Genomic DNA, 21314 nt, shown 5'->3' with positions numbered 1-21314 from the left:
GTGAACGACAAATTATTAAAGGCCTTTTTAGCCTGAATATAATATAATCATAGCAGTTTCATGTGTTTGAAAAGCCAACCATCAAATAGAAACTTAATGGCTTTTTATGTTGTAATAGAAGTGTACCTCTGAGCCAGGAGACTTGGGTTCAAGTCCACCTGCTTAAGAGGTGTGGAATAACATCTCTAAAGATGATGATTGGAAAATATCAAATAGAAACTTCTCAAGAATCCAATCTTCAAAAGTGCCTGCTTGTAATGTGAAGTTCCTCATACATGTACAAAGGAGGTATCACTATTCAAAACAGGAAATGCTGGAAATACTCAGCAGGTTAGGTTAGGTTGTTTCTTTTTAATTCACTCATGGGACAATGGGCATTGTTATCTGGGCCAGTATTTATTGCTCACCACCAGTTGCAACACAGGTGCAACATAGAAAAGCAAGAGGAAACCAATTATAACAGAAACATAGGAGCAACAGTAGGCCATTTGACCCATTGAGCCTGCTCTGCCATTATATTTTGGCTGATTGAGCCCATTGTCCTAATCCCCAACACCTCTCAATCCCTTTAGCCACAAGAACTGTATCTACATCCTCGCTGAAAATGCAATGTTTTGGCCTCAACCACTTTCTGTAGTAGTGAATTTCACATGCTGACCAGTCGTGGATGAGAATTTGTTTTCATTCAGTTTACCTTATCTTTGAACTATGACCCCTGGTTCTGGACTCTTCCGCCATAGGAAACATCCTTCCTATATCTACCCTGTCTCGTCCTGTTAGAGTTTAATACTTTTCTATGAGCTGTTATCCCCTCATTCTTTAAACTCTCGTGAGTACAGTCCTAACCGATTCAATCTCTCCTTTACACATCAGTTCTGGCATCCCAGGAATCAATTTGGTAACATACAGTTTGTCTTTATTGCCTGATGCACCTGTGTACGTACTTTGAGCAACTGGTGCACAAGAACACACAGGTCTTGTTGAACACTTCCCTCTCTCAATTTACAGCCTTTCAAACAATAATCTGCCTTTCTATTTTTGCTATCAAAGTGGATGACCTCACATTTTTTCACAACATACTGCATCTGCCACATATTTGCCCTTTCAGCCTGTCCAAATCGTACATCCAAACATGTCTGCATCCTCATCACCGTTCACCCATCAACTCAGCTTTGTATTATTCTTCATCTAAATCATAACAGCTATTGTGAATAGCTGGGGTCCTAGTACCAATCTCTGCTGTGTACCCCACTAGTCATTGCCTGCCATTCAGAAAAAGACCTGTTTATTCCTTTTTTTGTTTTGTTTCTATTCCTCTCAATCAACTACTTAATCCCATGTGCTTTAATTTTACACATTAACATCTTACATGAGACTTTGTTGCAGGCCCACATCTACTGGCTCCCCCAGTCACTACTTCTAGTTACGTCCTCGTAGAATTCCAGTAGATTAGTCGAGCATGAACAAGTAAATCCATCCTGACTGTGTCTGATTCTATCACTTTAAGTGTTCTGCTAGAAAATCCTTAATAATGGACTCTAGCATCTTGCCCAATACTAATGTCAGACTCATTGGTCTATAATTTCTTGTTTTCTCCGTACCTGCCTCTTTAAGTAGTGGGGTTACACAAGCTAATCTTCCATCTGTAGGAACTGTTCTCGAGTCTTAAGAATCTTGGAAGGTGACCACCAATGCAGCCACTATTTCTACGGCCACTTCCATAAGTACTTGGGTATTCGGTTATCAGGCCCTGGGGATTTATCAGCCTTCAATTCCATCAATTCCTCCAACGCCATTTCTCAATTAATACAGAGCTACTTCAGTTCCTTTCCCTCACTAAACCTTGTGTTTCCCATCTCTTCAGGGACGTAAAGGAACACGTTTGTTAGACACTAGGTTTCTGAGGATAGTAAACTTATTCTGGCGACCTCTAAAATGGTCTGTTTATTTTGCACTCTCCCAGAACACAATGCTCTTAATGCATATTTGTAATGTAAAATGACTGTATAACCTCATGATATAATACTTTCACTGGAAAAGGTAGTGCAGTGCAATCACAAATGGGAGAGTGAAATCGCAACATAAGTTCACATTGTCAAACTCCCAATGTAAACATAAGGATTAAAAATGAAAAATGTTGAGAGTTCACAGATCTAAGATGTATAATTTTAATATAAGGACGATGCATTCACTTTAATGTGGATGCGTTGCAGCCTGCAGTTAAACTCAATTGCAATAAGATTTCTCAAGAGTTTCAACATATCTGTTCATTGATATGTAACCAAGGAATTCACAAGTAGTAATTTCAGTGATTTAAAATCTGTATGCCAGCTTAATGGTTTATTCTACAACAAAATAATTAGATGTCAATACGGGATCTATAATTTTATACTGTACCCTAAGGAGAAATACATCATCTGTATAGCTCTACAGGACATCTTTGGAAATGTCATGTTAAGGATAAATGGCAAATTAAAAATTTAATGCCTGGAAGATGATATTTGGTTAATCAGCCTTATTATTAACAAACTCTTATTGCCAAATTTGTCTTGAAGTTTGGCTCACCGTTCTCATTACATGCAGGTAGGTACTGCATTCTACCTGTTTTCTAAAGCTAATGAGACAAAACTCCAAAATATTCTCTGTATCCTTGTTTCCATTAATGATCCTTAGTCCTCTCCTTACAACAAGAAAATGCAACTGTCCTCACCAGCACGGAAACCATGTTGTCCATGTTATTTGATAGTCTTAATCTGCATCCAACCAGAAATCCCATCTGCAGCCAAATATTTAGCCAATTCCTTTTGAAGAGGTTTCAGCAAGATGACATTACTGCTTGGTTAGAATCTGCTCTGTCTAATTAGGATCTTTTGCTTTGCAATAGCCCTTGCTTTGCAGTTGGCACTCCTTTCTTAATTATCCTATGGTTGCACATTCTTCCCAGGGAAGAACCTTGGATGTTGCTTGGAATGTTGGTTGCAGACATTTACATGACTGTTTTATTTTCAGATTGATGATGGAAGTGGAATGAAGAGAGAAGCAACTGTCGATGATCTGATAAAAATTGTTGAAGAGTTGACCAGAATACATTAGTTGAGTGCTGTGAATGCAACAGTGGTATTGCTGGTATTATCGGAGGGTTGCAGTGAATCCTTTATAAACAGTAAAACAGCTACAGAGCATCCATGAAATGAACAAATGATGCCTGGAACGCAAAGCCTCTTCACTCGCAGCTGTGTTTCATCACTATATTCTGAGCTGTTGAGTTAGGACACTTTGTTTATGTGGAAGGGAATTCCGGGAAGGCTGACAAAAATGACACTTTCCTTCTAGTGTCTGGTTTTAAAAATGGCCAAATATTAAATGTAAAATTGCCTAATTAAAATATAGTAATAATTCTCCAACTGTCATCCCATTTAACAGGATGAATGTAATGTGTTCTACTTTTTGGAGTGATGGAGTAGGTGGAAATGACAAGTAATGATGTGGGATTGTTGGGCATTAAGTCAAAGGCTTTTCAACTTTAACCCTTAACTAAGTGCTCACAGTGCAAATAAATTTGTGTTAAGAGTCTGCTGTGCTCCTGGTGACTGTTCTTTTAAACTTTGTGATGAAAAATGTAAAAAAAAAGTTTCTGTGGGGAAATCTTGCAGTTTAATGTAGAAAGAAATGGCATATTAAGTTTAGCAGTCTGAGTTTTCATTTCTTGGACTTGAGTTTGAATTCATTTCACAGTGTAGGTTCTTGCTCTTGGCTGTAAATTTCAGACTAGGTATTGAATTTGAGCAGGTCTGCAGCCAATGCTTAGTGCTGTTCTTGTTAAATTGTGGGCTGCTTAATACTGTGAATTCATAATCATTAAGCTGACAGTCTCATTGAGATGACTGATATGGGAAATTAAAAATACAGTGCAGTGAAAGGTATTGTTCTGGCCTTAAGGCACATGTTTGGGACACTATAGTCTAACTTTTAATTGAACCTGTATCGTACGTAGCCTGGGTGTATCTGATGTGGACATTGAATGCTAAAAATGGAAAATTCCATTCTTGTGCATTAACCAACAATGTAATAGGTAAAAACATAAATGAATTAGAAGTTATTTGCAGGCAATGCTCTAGTTGGCCTAGTTTACTGAACATGTACCCAGCACTCTAACATTGGTGTGTCATTTTTGATGCTTTGATGCTGAGCATGTGGAGATTTGAGGCAGCTGTTGAAAGAAATGTTAGCACTCCTGGGGTTATCAAAGACCTATTTGTGATATTTCTGAACACTATTTAGTGTCAAAGTATTTCATAGAGAATTGCGGTGAATGCAAGAGCTGCTACATATGCCTTAATATGACAGCATAATTATAGGCCTCAAAATAATGCGCGCCCCCCCCCCTCCCCCCAGCTTGGACACTAGTGGTGTGCAATTTCCAATGAATATCTGAAAATAGGTTTGGTCAACTTTCTACATACATTTATATAAAATTAATTATGCATTGTAGTACTGCTAGGTGAGGAATAACTTTTGGATTGCATTGATGAAATTCAATGTAAAAAGTTATTTTGAGCCATGTCATTCCTTGAAAGTATTGGAGTTCAGAGATTTGTTGCTACAGTTCAATTTCAGAATTTATATTTATACAGTTGACTTGCATCATCTGTTTTGCATGTATTTGCTTTAAAGTCAAAAGAAAACAACTTCGTGCTCCAAACCTGAAAGGAAAATAACAATGCTGGAGATGTACACAGGTATTTCAGTGTCTTGGGGAAGAAAAATTAATTAACACCAGTGTAATTCTCTTTTAGGCCATATTCTGGTACTTTTAATTTTGCTGATCTCCCTTTATCCAAGAGGACTATGTTTTAGGATTTAGTTTATTTCCAAACATTGTAGAATGCCAAGTTTAAATATACCCCCTTCCCCAATGAACAAAAACATTGGGTTTAGCATGACAGCACTGACCAGGGCATATCATTTCATGTGAGCTGATATTTTCGTTACTATAGAACATCATTCAACTGGGAGATGACCTGATGGTTGCTTTTATTTGCAGCTGTTTCTCAGGCTTACCGTGAACTGGGCCTCATCTCTTGAAAGTGAATCACTGTGAAGGTAGTATGTGGGCAGTGGTATAGAGTTATGTACCTATTTACTTTGGTTTATAGGTAGAGTCCCCTTCTTATTACTTGGAAGAAAATTTTGAGTCTCTCCATTGTGGCTGTTGAAAAAGAAATGTCCTTTTGTAGGCTGAAAATAAAACTGCTTTATAAATAATGAACAGATGTGCAAAGTGCTCGAACATTTTAATGAATATTTGTTATTTTCTTCAATAAATTTCAGTTTAAAAGTGTATAAAGTGCATTTTTATTTTGTATCCAAGGGGGACTTGATGCATGTGAATTGTTAAATACGAGAGTTCCGAGTTCAGTGCTGACTCAAATGGGATGAAAGGATCCTCGCTGTAGCATCAAAGATCCTGTGTGCAGCTGTGATGATCTTAATCATGTTGTTGGTAGGGATGGATGTGCATCACAAACTCCTCTTAATAGCACTAAATTGACATCAGAGACACGCTGGGATCGGTACTGTGGGAAATGGAAAGATGTCACCGATCAATGAAGAATACTTTGAGATTGAATTGAGGAAACTTTAGCTTCTAACAATGCCAAAACAAACTAGGTACCCAGAATAGAATTTGTTCAAGACCCTAAAACTTTGTTGCTATCTTTATAGGCATAGAATTTATTGTTTTCTAAATCACCATTGAATATGATATTGGAGCGAAATCACTATTACTCATTTGATTAATTAGTATGTCATATTGCAACACATTCTGCATGCATGCTAGGGGATGATTGGGAGAGGATCATGAATGTTCCTAAATGGGGATTGTTTTCAACTCCTACCAGGGGGAATTCCTAATAGTTTAGTAGGAAGTTTTCAAACTTGCATATGCCCCAAATCTTGACTGAAGTGTGGAAAGATTCCAGTCTTATCTGGGTCTGCTAAGCAAGGAAACCTCACTTTCACCTGAGTCTTTTAGGTTGTGCATACCTGTACTTGCCGCCTCCAGTTTTAGCACAGGCAGGAAAAAATTTGCTCAAGGTAGAAAAGTTCTGGATCATTTGAATTAACTAGAACAGTATGATTTTACTTACCTAATGAGATGTATAATTCCTGGTTTTATTTCTAAATTGCAACTATGCTGGGCTTTATATAGATTGCAAGATTCCATTAATAGTTGGAAATAAGGAGGTGAAAGAAGAGAATAACTTGGTAAAATTGCAGTCACCTAAGGAAATGGTATTATTTGATGGAGGTGCAATATCAAGCCCCTGGATTATGATGGACTCATCCCAGAGTATTAAAAGAAGTGGCTTATTAGTTAGTCGATGCATTGGTGTTAATTTTTCAAAATATGCTAGATTCTGGAAAGGTTCCATCAGACTGAAAAGTAGTAAACATAAACTTTAGTCAAGAAGGATGGGAGACAGAAAACAGGAAATAGACCAATTACCTTATGCCGGGTGTGGGCAAAGTGTTTGAATCCGTTATTAAGAAAATTATAGCTGGGTACCTAGAAACATGAGGTAATCGGGAAGACTTGACACGGTTATGTGGAAGAATATTATTTTGAACCAATTTATTTGACTTCTTTGAAAATCTACCATGTGTTGCCAAAGTGGAGCCTATAGGTGTACTTGGATTTCCAAAAGACATTTGACAAATAAAAGGTTATTGTTCAAAGTCGGAGCTTATGGTACAGGAAATAACATTAGGAATTAACAATAAAGGACTGGCTGGCTGGCAGAAAACCATAATATGCATAAATGGGTCTTTTCCTGACTAGCAGGTTGTAACAAGTTGGACCTGCAAGGATCTGTTCTAGGGCCATAGTTTTCTCCAATTCATATTGATTACTTAGATGAGTGAAGCAAAGACATGGCAGCTAAATCTGCAGATGTCCCCTAAGATAGATAGGAAAGCAAATTGTGAAGAGGACATAGCAGGGTGCAGACAGGTATAGATAGGTTGACTGAGTGGCAAAAATCTAGCAAATGAAGTATAATGTAAAGTTATTCAAAAATCAATGTTACTTAAATGGAGAATGACTGACTACAGAGTTTTAAGGTACAGAGAGATCTAGGGGTTCTAGTACGAGACTTAAGACATTAGTATGAGGGTAGAGCAAGTAATTAATAACACTACCAGAATGATACTTTTATTTTCATTTCCTCTTATAATAAAGGATAAGAATCTAGTTGTACAGGACATGACAGACCATATCTAGATCAGTGTATGGAGTTTTGGACTTGTTATTTAATGGGAAAAAAAAATGCATTGAAGGTTCTTCAGCTTTGCTCAATTGATTGAATTGAGTGGGTTGCCTTATAAGGAAAGGCTGGACGTACTGGGCTTATTTCCACTGCAGTTTAGAAGAATGAAGGTTGACTTCATTGAAACTTATAAGATCCTTAATAGTCTTGACAAGGTGGAAGTGGTAAATATGTTCTATCTTGTGGTTAAGTCCAGGACTATGAGACACTAATTAGAAAATAGGGATTGCTTTTAGGGCAGAGATGAAGAGAAATTATTTCCCTCAGAGGGTAGTGCAACTTTGGAACTCTGTGCCTCAAGGTGATGGAAGTGGGATCATTGAATATTTACAAGATGGAGGTACACAGATTCATGTTAGGCAAGGGACTCCAAGGTTATCAGGGCAGATGCAAATATCAAATGCAAAACACAAACAGATTAGCCATGATGTTATTAAGGGATGTAGCAAGCTTATGAGGCCAAATGGCCTACTTTTTCTTCTAATTTATATGTTTGGCTGTTCACAAAAATACACACTTTTATTTATGTTTTTCTAACCAAATTGATGTTTGTAAATGTTTGTGGATTGTTGATTCTTATTGGAAATTCAACAATCTTGTATTTATTTGACTTCTTAAGTCACCAACCTCCTTGTAAATTCAAAGGCCTGAAAATTTCTCTTGAGGGAATTTTAACTGATGAAATGCTAAACATCTTTAGGTTTTTCCGACTAAAATTAGTATTCAGGTGATTTTCTTTCTATCTGTATTGGACATCCATTTGGTGTTAGTGTGGCCAAGACTTTTAATACGATATGTGTTAATACACTTGTCTAGCATCGAGAACGAAGGTACAAGTCCAGTGCAGACTGAGAGAATGGGCTGTTCCTCTCACTAATGATATTTAAATAAATGAGTTTTTTTCCTGAGGTTGCTGATGGCTTACTTTATCATATTACTGGAACAGCCCTACAAGCAGTCTGCTGGCTGGCGTGGTGAATGAAAATATTGTATTTGTGCAGTGGCATGCATTTTTTCTGATAGAAGTCAAGTTTTAAATTGAAGAATCAGACCAATCCCACACAGACAGTACGATAGCATGGCCCTTCTGACAATATTATGAAACAGATCTGCAATGGATCATAAGGGTAAGTGGTTATATTATGATCTGATAAATACTTTATTTAATCTGTTTGATAATTCTGTCATACAGTAAAACTATTCCCTCAGGCATTCTTGAAATTATTTCTACTCCCTTGGGGAAATAGAAAATTTCCCATCTCCTGAAAAATAATAAGTGAATCCAAAATGTCATGAGTGGCTCCAATTAAGTGGTACTACTGATTCAGTTAGCATCAGACAATGGATATCATTTGGCCTTTTAAGCCCCTGCTGGCTCCATGCAACAGCAATTTAGTTAGTCCTGCTGCTTTTTCCCCGTAGCCATGCAATTAATTTTCCTTCAAGTACTTATCCAATTCCCTTCTTCTTTGTGTCTCATCAAAGGCAAGATTAAGTGGGTTCGGTAGATTCAGACCCAAAACACTTGTGCCTTTAATTAATTTGCCAATCATCTTATGTCTATTTTTTACCTTTCCCCAAATTAGAGTAGTTTTTCTCTACTCTTGATTTCTCAAGCTTAAAATCACCTGTCAAATCTTCACAAATCTCTTCAGTAAGGAGGTTAATCACCATAGCTCCGCGGTGGCAGGAGTGGTCCCCTTCCCCGAACATCGGCAGCAGGAATGCTGCCCTTCCTGGAGTGTTAGCAGCAGCAGGAGTGGTTCCCTTCCCGGATGGTTGGCAGTGGCGGGTTCCTTTGCTGAAATGGTGGTCCCAGGTGGCAGCAGCGTAAGCCAGAACGAGGCACTGGCAGCTTTGGCGTGGTAGGCTTGGTGTCAAGTTTGGGCCCAGTCCGGAATCCAGCAGCGGCTGCATTGCCGAGATTGGCCTAGCGTGGGCTCATGATGGAGGCAAAATGGCACTGAACAACGTGACAACAAGGTGCAGGGCTGGATGAACACAGCAGGCCAAGCAGCATCATAGGAGCAGAGGGGCTGACGTTTCGGGCCTAGACCCTTCATCAGAAAATGATTGACCTGTAATTGCTGTTTTATCCTTGCACCGTTTTGTTGAGCAAGTGTGTAACATATGTAATTTTCCAATGTTCTGGCATCACCTCCCCGTACCTAAGGAGGATTGGAAAGCTATGCTCAGTACATCCACAATTTTCACCCTCACTTCATTTGGTATACTTCAATACAACCATTCTAATTATGATGACTTTTCAATTTTCAGTATAGCTAGCCTTTCCAGCTTTTTGAAATTAATGGGATATGAGCATCAATAGTAAAGTCAGCTTTTCTAGTCCATTCTTAATTACCCTTGAGAAACTAGTATTTAGCTGCCTTTTGGAAACTTTGCAGTCCTTCTGATGCAGGTACTCCTGCAGTGGTGTTAGGAAGGGATTTCCAGATTTTTGACCTAGTGACAGTGAAACATCAAAGTTATAATGATATGTCAAGATTATATGTTTTGGGGGGGGAAATTTCATTCTGCCCTTATTCTTGGTGGTAGTTTGAGAGTTTGGAAGGTGCTTTGGTTAGTTGCAGCAGTGTATCTTGTAGATGGTATGTACTGCCACCACTGTCACAGTGGTGGAGGAATTCAGTATTTAGGGTGGTCAATAGAGTGGCAATCAAGCGGTTTGTGTGTCATGGATAGTGTTGTTGGAACTGTACTCATCCATACCCCTGAGACAGTCTTACGTAAAACTTCTGACATGTGCCTTCATATAATGGACAGAAAGAGAATTACTTGCCATTCATTGCCAACCTTTGACCGGCTCTTACAGCTAAGTATTTATTGGCTGCTGCAGTTAAGAAACTCCCAGGATACTGGAGAGGAATTGAATGATGTCAATACCATTAAATGCCATGGGTGTAGATGGTTAGATTCTCTTTTGTTAGAAATGACCACTGTCTGGCATTTTGCATTGGCCAGATCTTGCTGCATGTGAACACATTAGTTCAGAACCTGAGGAGTCATGAATAATGCTGAACACTCTACAATCACTGACAAACATACCCTCTTCATGACATGATGATGGAGGGAAGGTCATTTCAGAAGTATCTGAAGATGGCTTAAGAGACTAATCTGAGAAAGTCTTGGGTCTGAGATAGGCAGCCTCTGTTGACCACAAATTCTATCAATTTTTAGCTCATCCAATATCTCAACTATCTCCTCTTTCACTACGACTTTGTATCTGTCTTTACCCAGATAGGAGTTGCTGCCATAGAACTCCTTTAGTAACTCAGCCAACACTCACCCCATCCATTGGAGGACCCCTTTGCAGTTTATAATTGGCCCCCAACACCCCTCTTGCTACTCTGACTACTTTTACAACAGTTGACATATCCTGGATTCTTATTTATGTTAACTACCAATCTCTTCTCAATCTATTAGTTCCTCATATTTATTTTTCAAATTTCTCTCTGAACCTCCTATTTTAAGCTTGGTTCTTACTGAGTACCCTCAAAAATGTCACGTGTCTTCTCCATCTGATTCTCCCTTCCATCATCCAGAGAGGCCTGGATTTGGTTGTTAAGCCTTTTCCATTGTAAGAATGTATTTGACTGTTCCCACAATATCACTCCAAAGACAGCCCATTGTTTGATTATTTTGCTTGCCAATTTTTAATTTCAATTTAGCCATATCTCTTTTTTTACTAAATGAATTGTACTTAAGTACTTTTAAACTAGGCTGCTCCTTGTTCTCCTCCACAGCTAAATCTAAATCTTACGATACTATGATCACTGTTCCCTAAATTTTCACGTCACTTTATCCACCTCGTTCTCCAGAAACAAAACCACCAATGTCTCCTTCCTCATTGAAGTAAAACCACATGTTCGAGAAAGCTTCCATGTTCAATTTTTTTCTTCCTCTCTTACCCTACTATACACTGGGGGGAAAAAAAAAGTCCCTCATTATCATAGTTTGTGCAACTCTAATATCTCCATGTGTAGTGAAAGCTTTTCTGTGGAAGAATACATTGTACTGCAAAATTCTTCCAGGAAATTTCAAGTGTTCTTCTTTTGATAATATGTTCTTCTTTTTGTATGAAAAGTGACTATGAGTTTACTAGATAGATTAATTTCCTGTTGTGTATCAGTGTCCTTAGAAATTGTGACGGACCCTAATGTTAAGTGCAAAATGTATGTTCCATATAATCCCAAATGAAAGATTAGTATCATTGAAACACCTATTAATGTCTTCGACATTCAAGTAGTCCTATTATAACATCAAAACTACAGTTTCACAGTTAAATTACACTTTCAATTATGAAGTTGAGCAGGTTTTTTGATGCAGGAGGTGGTTGCATGTGCGAGTTGTACCGAACAATATATAGCACAAGATTTTTCTTGTATATACCTGCTGCAAGGTTATGGTTGCCGGTTTATTTATCGCAATAAAAGTTTCTGGTAATTATTATGCAACTAGTATGTGGCACAGAATCACTGCTCCATACCCAAATATGGTGCAAGGTCATTTATGCATGTTACTTACTGTGTAACTGCATAAACCTTATGATTGCATTATTTGGATAGTTTGAATTCATAAATCAAAGTAAACGCAGGGTTGTGGGGTTTTTTCCTATTCCGCCCCATTCTCAAATGTTACCCAAGCAATTGCAACTTTGACTAATCTTAATGTTCTGAAGTTGTGCTTTCCTGTTCAAGGAAATGCTTTTCTCAAAAATTAAGAAACGGCTCCATATTGTGAGTTTAATGATCATCTAAGGTTTTTAATTTTTTTACTGTAACATGAAAATTATAACAGTAAATATGAATTACGCACTATAATGATGAATCCATTGTGGGGGTAAAATTCCCAGTAATTAGTATATTATTTCTCATAGCCAGTGGGTAATGGGTTCACGTGCGAGTTGTGGAATAACGTATGATTCCCATCACCCCAAGGAAAAGGCTGTAGAAGAGAAACAAAGTTGCATTTGTATTACAGTATGATAACAAAATGATCCGAAATGACTACAGAATTTCTTTCATTATTTGCCAGTGTGCTGCAAGGAACCTGTGTGAAATAGCTATGGCATAATCTATGAGTAAAGGACCAGCACATAAAACTATTTTCCTTTATTTACACATACTGGTTATAAATACACCATACTGAATGGGGACTTCGATATTTTTTTAACCAACCTGTTCAGATCTGTTATGAAATACCACTGAAGCAGATGGGATTTGAACCCAGGTTTTCTCTGAAATTTCCACTCTCACTTCCTTTGGTATTCTTGGATGCATCTTTCCTAGTCATAAGAACATAAGAACTAGGAGCAGGAGTAGGCCATCTGGCCCCTTGAGCCTGCCCCACCATGTAATAAGATCATGGCTGATCTTTTTGAGACTCAGCTCCCCTTACCTGCCCACTCACCATAACCCTTAATTCCTTTACTGTTCAAAAACTTATCTAGCCTTGCCTTAAAAACATTCAGCGAGGTAGCTTCAACCGCTTCACGGGGCAGGGAATTCCACAGATTCACAACCCTTTGGGTGAGGAAGTTCCTCCTGACCTCAGTCCTACTAGTCCTGGTGCTCTATCAATTTTATGTTTACGCTTAGAGGCAAGAGGCACGGTTGAGTTGTTGAATGAAGACTTAGCATCCGCCTCACAGGTAACAACAGATGCAGTCCAGGCCGTGGTGAATAAGGAGGAAACTTGATCACTAGAACAGTTAAAGTGATAAGCCTCTAGCATGTAAAGTTGATAAGGCACCAGGACTGCATAAGATGCATCCAAGACCACTGAAGAAAGTGAGAGCTGAAATTGAAGAGGCGTTGGCAGTTATCTTTCAATGTTCTCTGGAACATTTAGGTTGGTTCCAAAGGATCAGAGGATTGCCCTTTTTTAAAATAAGTCAAGATGGGCCTGGCAATTATAGCTCAGTATTTTAGCTTGAGTGGTGGGGGATCTTCTCGAAACAATCAGTGTGGAAGCAGGCCATTCAGCCCACTGAGTCACACCAACCCCCTGAAGACCTTCTGATCCAGACCCATCCCCTTACCTTAGAGCCCTGAATTTCCCATAGCTCATCCACCTAGCCTGCACATCCCTGGATACTATGAGCAATTTAGCATAGCCAATCCACCTAACCTGCATATCTTTGGACTGTGGGAGGAAACCACAGCACCCAAAGGAAACCCACAGACAGGGAGAATGTGCAAACTTCGTACAGACAGTCACCCGAGGCTGGAATTGAACTCAGTCCCTGCCATTATAAGGCAGCAGTGCTAACCACTAAGACATTGTGCTGCCTCATTAGGGGTAAAATGAATAGTTATATGGAAAAATGTGAATTGATTCAGAAGAGTCAGCATGGATATGTGAAAAGAAAATCATCTCTATCTAATTTATGTTTTGGAAATGTAAGAGAAAAGGTTGATAACGGGAAAGGCCATGAACTTCTAAAAGTAACTGAATACTTGCAGACTTGCAAAGGAAGATACATGTTATGGAATAAAATGGACAGTAGAAACGTGAATGTTGAGAAATAGGAAACAGATTAATGGTTCCAAAGAAATCATACCAGACTTGAACTGTTTCTCTTGCCACAGATGCTGGTACGTGCAGGTCTTACCAGCATCTGTGGCAAGAGAAACAGTTCAAGTCTGGTATGATTTCTTTGGAACCATTAATCTGTTTCCTATTTCTCAACATTCACGTTTCTCCAGCATATCTGTTATACGTTAATGGTTAATAGATATTTATCAGATTGGAAGACAGTTCCACAGGGGTTGATGTTGCAATCCATGCTTTTCCTGATATAGGTAAATGATCTGGATCTGGGTTTGCATGGTGACAATTTCAAAGTTTGTGGATGAAATCCACGACCAAGCAAACCACTTGATACCCCATCTATCACCTTCAATATTCATTCCTTTCACCAGTGACATACAGTGGCAGCAGAGTGAACCATGCTTAAGACACATTACAGTAATTTAGAAAGGCTCCTCTGAAAGCTTCCAAATCTACAACCTCTACCACCTAGAAAGACAATGGTACTATCTATAAGTTGCACGACAAGCCACATCATCCTGACTTTGAACTTCATCTCTGTTCCTTCACTATTACAGGGTTAAAATCCTGGAACTTCCTACCTCATAGCACTGAGGGTGTCCCTGCATTCCAAAAACAGCACGGGTTCAAGAAGGCAGCTCACCACCAGTTTCTCCAGGGCAGTTAGGGAATGAAAATAAATGCCTAGTCAGCAATACCCACTCCCATGAACGAATAAAAAACATTCAATTTAGTGAGATCAAAAGGCCCTCTGTGCCAGAACACTGAGATCCAGTGCATCCTAGGCCTCTAAGGGAATTAAAATTAGAAATTGTGGAGATGCAGGTCACAATTTCCATTTTGCCCGAGATACAGGGATTGTATTGAAGGTATTGAGGATTGAAAATGGTATATTTTTTGAGGGGAGAAGGATAAACTTCAATTATGAGTCAATCAGTTTGATGTTGGTAATAGATAGATTTTCAGAACCATAATGGAATAATATTTACAGCTGTCTGGGCAAGTATGTTCGAATAAAAGACAGCCAGCACCAATTCGGGAGGATTTTGGTAAATTATCTTTAAACAGGTTTGTGATTCAGCAACAGAAGGTGGAGAGTACTGATATTTTGTATGCTGATGTTTAAAAGTTGTTCCATAAAGTATTTCATTTTAGATTTGTTGACAAAATTGGGATACAACCAACTGCAGGTTTGATTATTGAATTTTTAAAAAATTGCATTCAGGAAAGCCTGTTTTTGGGATGGAGGGACATATACCTTTGAGTTCTCCAATGTTCGCTGCTGTTTAAACATACATTAATGACTCAGACTTGGGAAGGGGATGTGTGCAGGGCAAAATTTTTAAATTTACAGATGATATCAAATACTAAAGATAGTCATATGCTTTTAACGGAAATAGACATACTGTTGGAGTGCATGAAAATACAGCAGATGAAATAGGGTTGGTGGGCAGGAGACACTTGATGCACAACATATACCATTTTTTTCATTCTAGGAGACAATCAGTTGAATGGTCAAAGATTGTATTTCTACTGTTGAAAATTATGAAAGTTCACAAAGTGTGACACTTGAAACTCCATGACTTTTTTTTATGCTTGTCTATACAATAATTCAAAGCCCTGGTGTTCTTTTATTATTTCTGATTGACAAAGTTGGTTTATCACTAAATTATTCTTTTAGTATTTACTGGAATATCTCTTATAGATCATTTACTTAGTCCTGTACCTTGTTGCGGATACGGAGATGTTCATAAGGCACAAATTCAAGAGGTTCATGACCTGACTTCAGAAAAGCATTCAGCATGAGGACAGCAACTGCTGGTAAAGCGACTACAAAACTCATTAACTTCCACATACGAGCTAAAGAACAGAAAAAGCATCAAATATAGATTAAACAGAATCGATGTGTAGCACTGGCAACATACAATACAGTAATGACCATACAGCTAAATGTATTTAGTATTTACTGCTGCACGGGACGAATTAATTATGTATATTTCTGTTATTTTTCAAAATAAAACAAAGACATATTCACTGAAGACCAGTGTAGTTGGTAACCTGCTTTGTAAACTTTTTTTTAAAACCAAAATATTATTCAGGTTGTCCACTTTATCATCAATTTTCCAACAGATTTTCTCAATCGCCAAAAATCTTAAAATAATTGTGCTCAACTGAATTTGCTAATATCTAAATATAGTTTGGATTTCCACCATTCTTCGAGATTCTAATATGCTTCACATTTAGATCTATGCACAAATGCAGCTGGTATGGCATCATGTAGCTTTAATACAGTCACTGCAAGGTTGAATGAGAATGGGTTCCTAACATTACCTGACCAGCACTGAGTTGCACAGGAAGTAACTGACATTGGAACTGACTTGTCCAGCAGAAGTGTTCATCATAAAATCAGACACAAACGCAGTTTTGTTTTTTAAAAACAAGTATAAGCTAAACTTTTAAAGTCAGTCGGTATTTGCTGTTAATGGTTGTGCATATACTTCATATGAAAAGTAGTATTTTCAACCAGTGAACCTCACTATCTTTTAACAAATGCCTTCTGTGATATACTGCAACACTCTTCAGAAAATAAAGTTAAATGTTCCTTATCACAAACAGCACAACAAGAAATCTATTAATATGTATAACAGCTTAAAATTCTTACACCGATTGATACACCATTGAAATCTAATATATCAACCTAGTTTGAGAGAATTCCAATGCTAAAATTACCTCAGCTAAAGCTTGGTTTGGACTTGATACTTTGTTTCACAGTTACAGGTCAGTGTCAATCTGGAAAGGTTCCATCAGATTGGAAAATAGCAAATGTAACTCCTCTACTGAAGAAATCAGATAGTCAGAAAGCAGGAAAATACAGTCAGTTTGCCTGACATCTGTCAGAGAGAAAATGCTAAATTCTATAATTGAGGAGGTTATAACAGCACATTTAAAGAATCTTAATGCAATCAGTCAATGTGGTTTTCTGAAAGGGAAATCTTGTTTGACTAATTCATTAGAGTTCTTTGATGAAGTAACAAGCAGTGTAGGTAAAGGGAACCAATGCAAGTTCTATTTAGATTTCCAAAAGGCATTCGAAGTGCTGCATCAAAGGTTACTATGCAAAATATCAGCTCATGGCATGGAAGTTGCATATTAGCATATATAGAAATCTGGTTGACTAACAGTAAGCAGAGGTTGAGTTATAAATGTGTTGTTTTCAGGTTGGTGGGATGTGAGGAGTGGTGTGCCACATGAATCAATGTCCTCATGTTTACAGTCAATATAAATGACTCATTATCAACAACAATAGTTAGAAAAATTCCATATTTCTACCACACTCCATATACAAGTGTTTTCTAACTTCAATCTTGAAAGGTCTGGTTCTAATTTCCATTTTTTGTCCTCTAACCAGATTTCCCAAACAGGATGAATAGTTTCTCTCAGTTCCCTTTAACATCCTGAAAACTTCAATTAAAATTATTTCCTTAATCTTCTCAATTTTGGGGAATACAATCCTAGTTTGTGCAATCTCTCTTGCAATTTAAATTCCATCAGATTCATTACAATACATCTATATTGCACCCCCAAGCCAATATAATTCCTCCTAGAGTGTAAAAGAACGCAGTAGTCTGGGGATAGCTGCAGCTTAACTTCAAACACCTTGTATTCTCACCTTCTATTGGCATTGGCCATTGTTATAATTTCATACCTCTATGACATTTAATGATCTTTGTCCACAGACCCAAAGCCAAATCCCTCCAAAGAAGACAGTCTCACGACCGCCTATATTGAAATCTATTTACTGTTATTTTGCCCTTTCACTTAATTTGTTATTACTGTGAGGGCAAAACTTCCATTTTCTATATTAAACTCTGTACTATTGTTTTACTAGCTAGAATACTTTGTTCAAAAAAAAGTAGATTGCCATCTAAGTACTCTCTTAGCTGTAGCCTGCAGCTAAAATGCAAGGCCTCTTACTTATGTGACAGCATTATTGACCAAATACCAGCTAAAGTCTAACTGCAGTACATCATCAATTGATAAGAAATAGAACATAGAACAGTACAGCACAGTACAGGCCCTTCGGCCCACGATGTTGTGCCGAACTTTTACCCTAAACCTAAGGTCTATCTAACCTCCACCGCCACCTTATACTATCATCCATATGCCTACCTAATAGCCGCTTAAATGCCCCTAACGAGGCCGACTCCACTACCCTATCCGGCAATGCATTCCACGCCCCGACCACTTTCTGAGTAAAGAACCTACCTCTGACGTCTCCCCGATATCTAACTCTTTTCACTTTAAAACTATGTCCCCTTGTAAAAGCTACCTTCACCCTAGGAAAAAGTCTCTGGCTGTCTACTCCATCTATACCTCTGATCATTTTGTACACGTCTATCAAGTCACCTCTCATCCTTCGTCGTTCTAAAGAGAAAAGCCCTAGCTCTCTCAACCTTTCCTCGTAAGACCTTCCCTCCATTCCAGGCAACATCTTGGTAAATCTCCTCTGCACCTTTTCTAACGCTTCCACATCTTTCCTGTAATGAGGTGACCAGAACTGGACAGAATACTCCAGATGTGGCCAAACCAGGCTTTTGTATAGCTGGAGCATAACTTCACGGCTCTTGAACTAAATCCCTCTATTAATGAAAGCTAACACACCATACGCCTTCTTAACAACTCTATCCACCTGGGTGGCAGCTCTCAGGGAACTGTGGACATGAACCCCAAGATCCCTCTGCTCCTCCACACTGCCAAGAATCTTTCCGTTAACCCTGTATTCTGCTTTCAAGTTTGTCCTTCCAAAATGAATCACCTCACACTTTTCAGGGTTAAACTCCATCCGCCACTTCTCAGCCCAGCTCTGCATTCTATCAATGTCCCTTTGTAACCTAGAACAGCCCTCCGCACTGTCGACAACGTGACCCACCTTTGTATCGTCCGCAAACTTGCTAATCCACCCTTCCACTCCTTCATCCAAATCATTTACAAAAATCACAAATAGAAAAGGACCCAGAACAGATCCTTGTGGTACACCACTCGTAACTGAGCACCATGTTGAATATTTTCCGTCCACTACCACCTTTTGTCTTCTAAGGGTCAGCCAAATACGGTGACCTTGCCACATAAAAGCATATAGCAACACAGAATTTTACAGATTTTCAATGATATTTTATTTATCCACTCCTATAGAAATAATAAAGCAAGCTTTCTTCCAATACAAGATACCTTTTTTTGCAAAACTAATTTCATATCAAGATATCCCTCTACTGACTTGGCATCATAAATAACTAACACAACACCTTTAATATAATGAAACGTGCACAAAAACATTATGAAATGAAGTATGACAAGTCACAAATAGAGAAATTAGATAAGGTGCTTGGTCAAAGAGGCAGGTTTTTAAGTATCCTTAAAAGTATCCTTACAGATGTGGAGAGGTGTAAGTAAGGTATTTCAGAACTTGGTGCCAATAGGTGACTGAGTTTAGAAGCAATGAAGGGATCTGAAGTAAAGGCATTTTCCCAACTCCCAACACAGCTCTGGTCATCACTTTGGGTACATATACTCTAATCCACATTACTGTGTAACAAAAACAATGAGTAAAGAGGCTTAGATAACAAGATGTAGAGCTGGATGAACACAGCAGGCCAAGCAGCATCAAAGGAGCAGGAAAGCTGACATTTCGGGTCTAGACCCTTCTTCAGAAATTCTAGACCCAAAATGTCAGCTTTCTTGCTCCTCTGATGCTGCTTGGCCTGCTGTGTTCATCCAGCTCTACACCTTGTAATCTCAGATTCTCCAGCATCGGCAGTTCCTACTATCCGAGTAAAGAGGCTTGGTTTCTTAAGCAGCTCACAATACAGATAGCTATATCTGAATATTGTTGATAAACTGAAGATTGGCAGAAGAGAACAGAAGTGAGGTCAGATTTTGGGGACTACAAAAGAGAAAAGGAGACAAAACTACAGTAGGAGAAGATAAATTGAATAAGGCTCAGAGGAAAGGCGTGAACAGAAAAAGAAATGGAAAACAATGCTGAAAGCATATTAAAAAAAATCATTCAGCGGAAACAGGCTTTGCAGGCTGAGCCAGCATTTATTGCCCATTCCTAATTACCCTTGAGAAGGTGGCAGTAAGCCGCTTTCTTGAAACTCTACAGTTGATCTGGTGTGGGTACACCAATAGGGCCGTTAGAGAGACATTTGCAGGATTTTGCCTCAATGACACTGAAGAAACAACAATATATTTCTAAATCATAATGTTAACTAGCTTGGAGGGAAACTTCAGGTGCTGGTGATCCCATGCCTGCTGCCTTTGTTCTTCCACATTGTAGTGGTTGTGGGTTTGGAGTTGATAAATTGAGAAACATCAACTTTTTAAAGCAGAAAATTCTGATTTATTGATATTAGTTGAGGCATAAATATTGGTCAGGATGAACTTCAATATTTTTATTAGAATAGAGCCATGGCACACAACCTTTTGACTCGAAGCAAAATCATTGGAAGGTTAGAGATCAGTTATCGCCATTTATACTATACTGCAAGGGAGTTGTTATCTCAGGGATTCAAGTTGAAAGGATCAAAAGCAAAATTATGCTACATGCCAGTTACAGTCCAGTCATCTCTTCCCACTAACTAGGTGCACATGAGCATCTATGTTTGTTGCATCTCTTGTATGTCTGATCTTGGTAGTGTTTAGATCTTGCAAATTTTGGTCGTATGTGATGGGGGGGATGGAAATAATTTTCATTGGGATCAATCAAATAATGCTGTGAAGCACCCAAATGAAGTTTAAAGTCATAATTTCCTAATCTCAGGTGCCACCCCAACATTTTCCCCATCCAGTCATCCTGTCTCTGCCTCTGCCTCAGCCACCATTTGTTTCTTTGGCTTCTTAGCGTCGTCACTGTAGCACAAGCTGCTCCCGCTAACGGTTACTTTTCAAATACCATTGCAGCGCATGGCTACCTCGCTGGCTCAGTATCAGCTTTTCATATTTTTGATCGACGAATCAGAACATTTCAGTTTTAATGTGGTGATTGCTGATCGCTTATTGCTGCGGGCTTTTGCTTTACCTGCTCCTGGTTGTCTATGTGCTTGGCTGGCTGTCGCTAAACTTCTGCTGACCTTCAATACTGCTAACCTTGGTGCCATTTTCGTCCAGAGTGACAGCTTCGACGATGTTTACCAGGCCGCGAGCTGCATTGTCTATGACGTCACAACGCAACGTCAGGTGGATCGTGCAAGAGAATTGGACAGTCGGCTCGTGACGGCCAGAATCAGGCGTTACGGGATTGAGAATTGAAGGATGATAGAGATGAGCTGGAGGAAAATAAGGTGAGGAAACACCGAGAAGAATACCACGAGGTAGTGCGGGGGACAAGACAGAAGTTTGACTCGAACGAGTCAG

General features: G+C 38.7%; 2 protein-coding genes across 3 annotated transcripts in view; one reads left to right on the top strand and one right to left on the bottom strand.

The window, feature by feature from the left end:
• Positions 1-5271, top strand: part of ddb1 (damage-specific DNA binding protein 1) — a 74273-nt gene extending 69002 nt beyond the window's left edge. For both annotated transcript variants that reach the window (XM_048606861.1, XM_048606860.1), the window contains one exon: positions 3010-5271. In XM_048606861.1, coding sequence (XP_048462818.1) covers positions 3010-3093 — 84 coding nt within the window. In that variant the 3' untranslated portion in view covers positions 3094-5271. The remainder of the gene's footprint in view (positions 1-3009) is intronic.
• A 6815-nt stretch (positions 5272-12086) lies between these two features.
• Positions 12087-21100, bottom strand: LOC125485237 (cytochrome c oxidase subunit 6A2, mitochondrial-like). Its single transcript, XM_048607166.1, has 3 exons — positions 20980-21100; positions 15628-15761; positions 12087-12293 (listed from the first exon to the last, which is right to left on the bottom strand). Exons 1-3 carry the CDS (start codon positions 21056-21058, stop codon positions 12213-12215), a joined length of 294 nt encoding a protein of 97 aa, XP_048463123.1. The 5' UTR covers positions 21059-21100; the 3' UTR covers positions 12087-12212.
• Positions 21101-21314: the final 214 nt, after the last annotated feature.

Source organism: Rhincodon typus, chromosome 17 (assembly GCF_021869965.1).
Source record: "Rhincodon typus isolate 14 chromosome 17, sRhiTyp1.1, whole genome shotgun sequence".
In the NCBI taxonomy this organism is placed as follows: Eukaryota; Metazoa; Chordata; class Chondrichthyes; order Orectolobiformes; family Rhincodontidae; genus Rhincodon; species Rhincodon typus.
The sequence above is the reverse complement of the archived record's forward strand: the minus strand, read 5'-3'. Positions and strand labels throughout refer to the sequence as shown.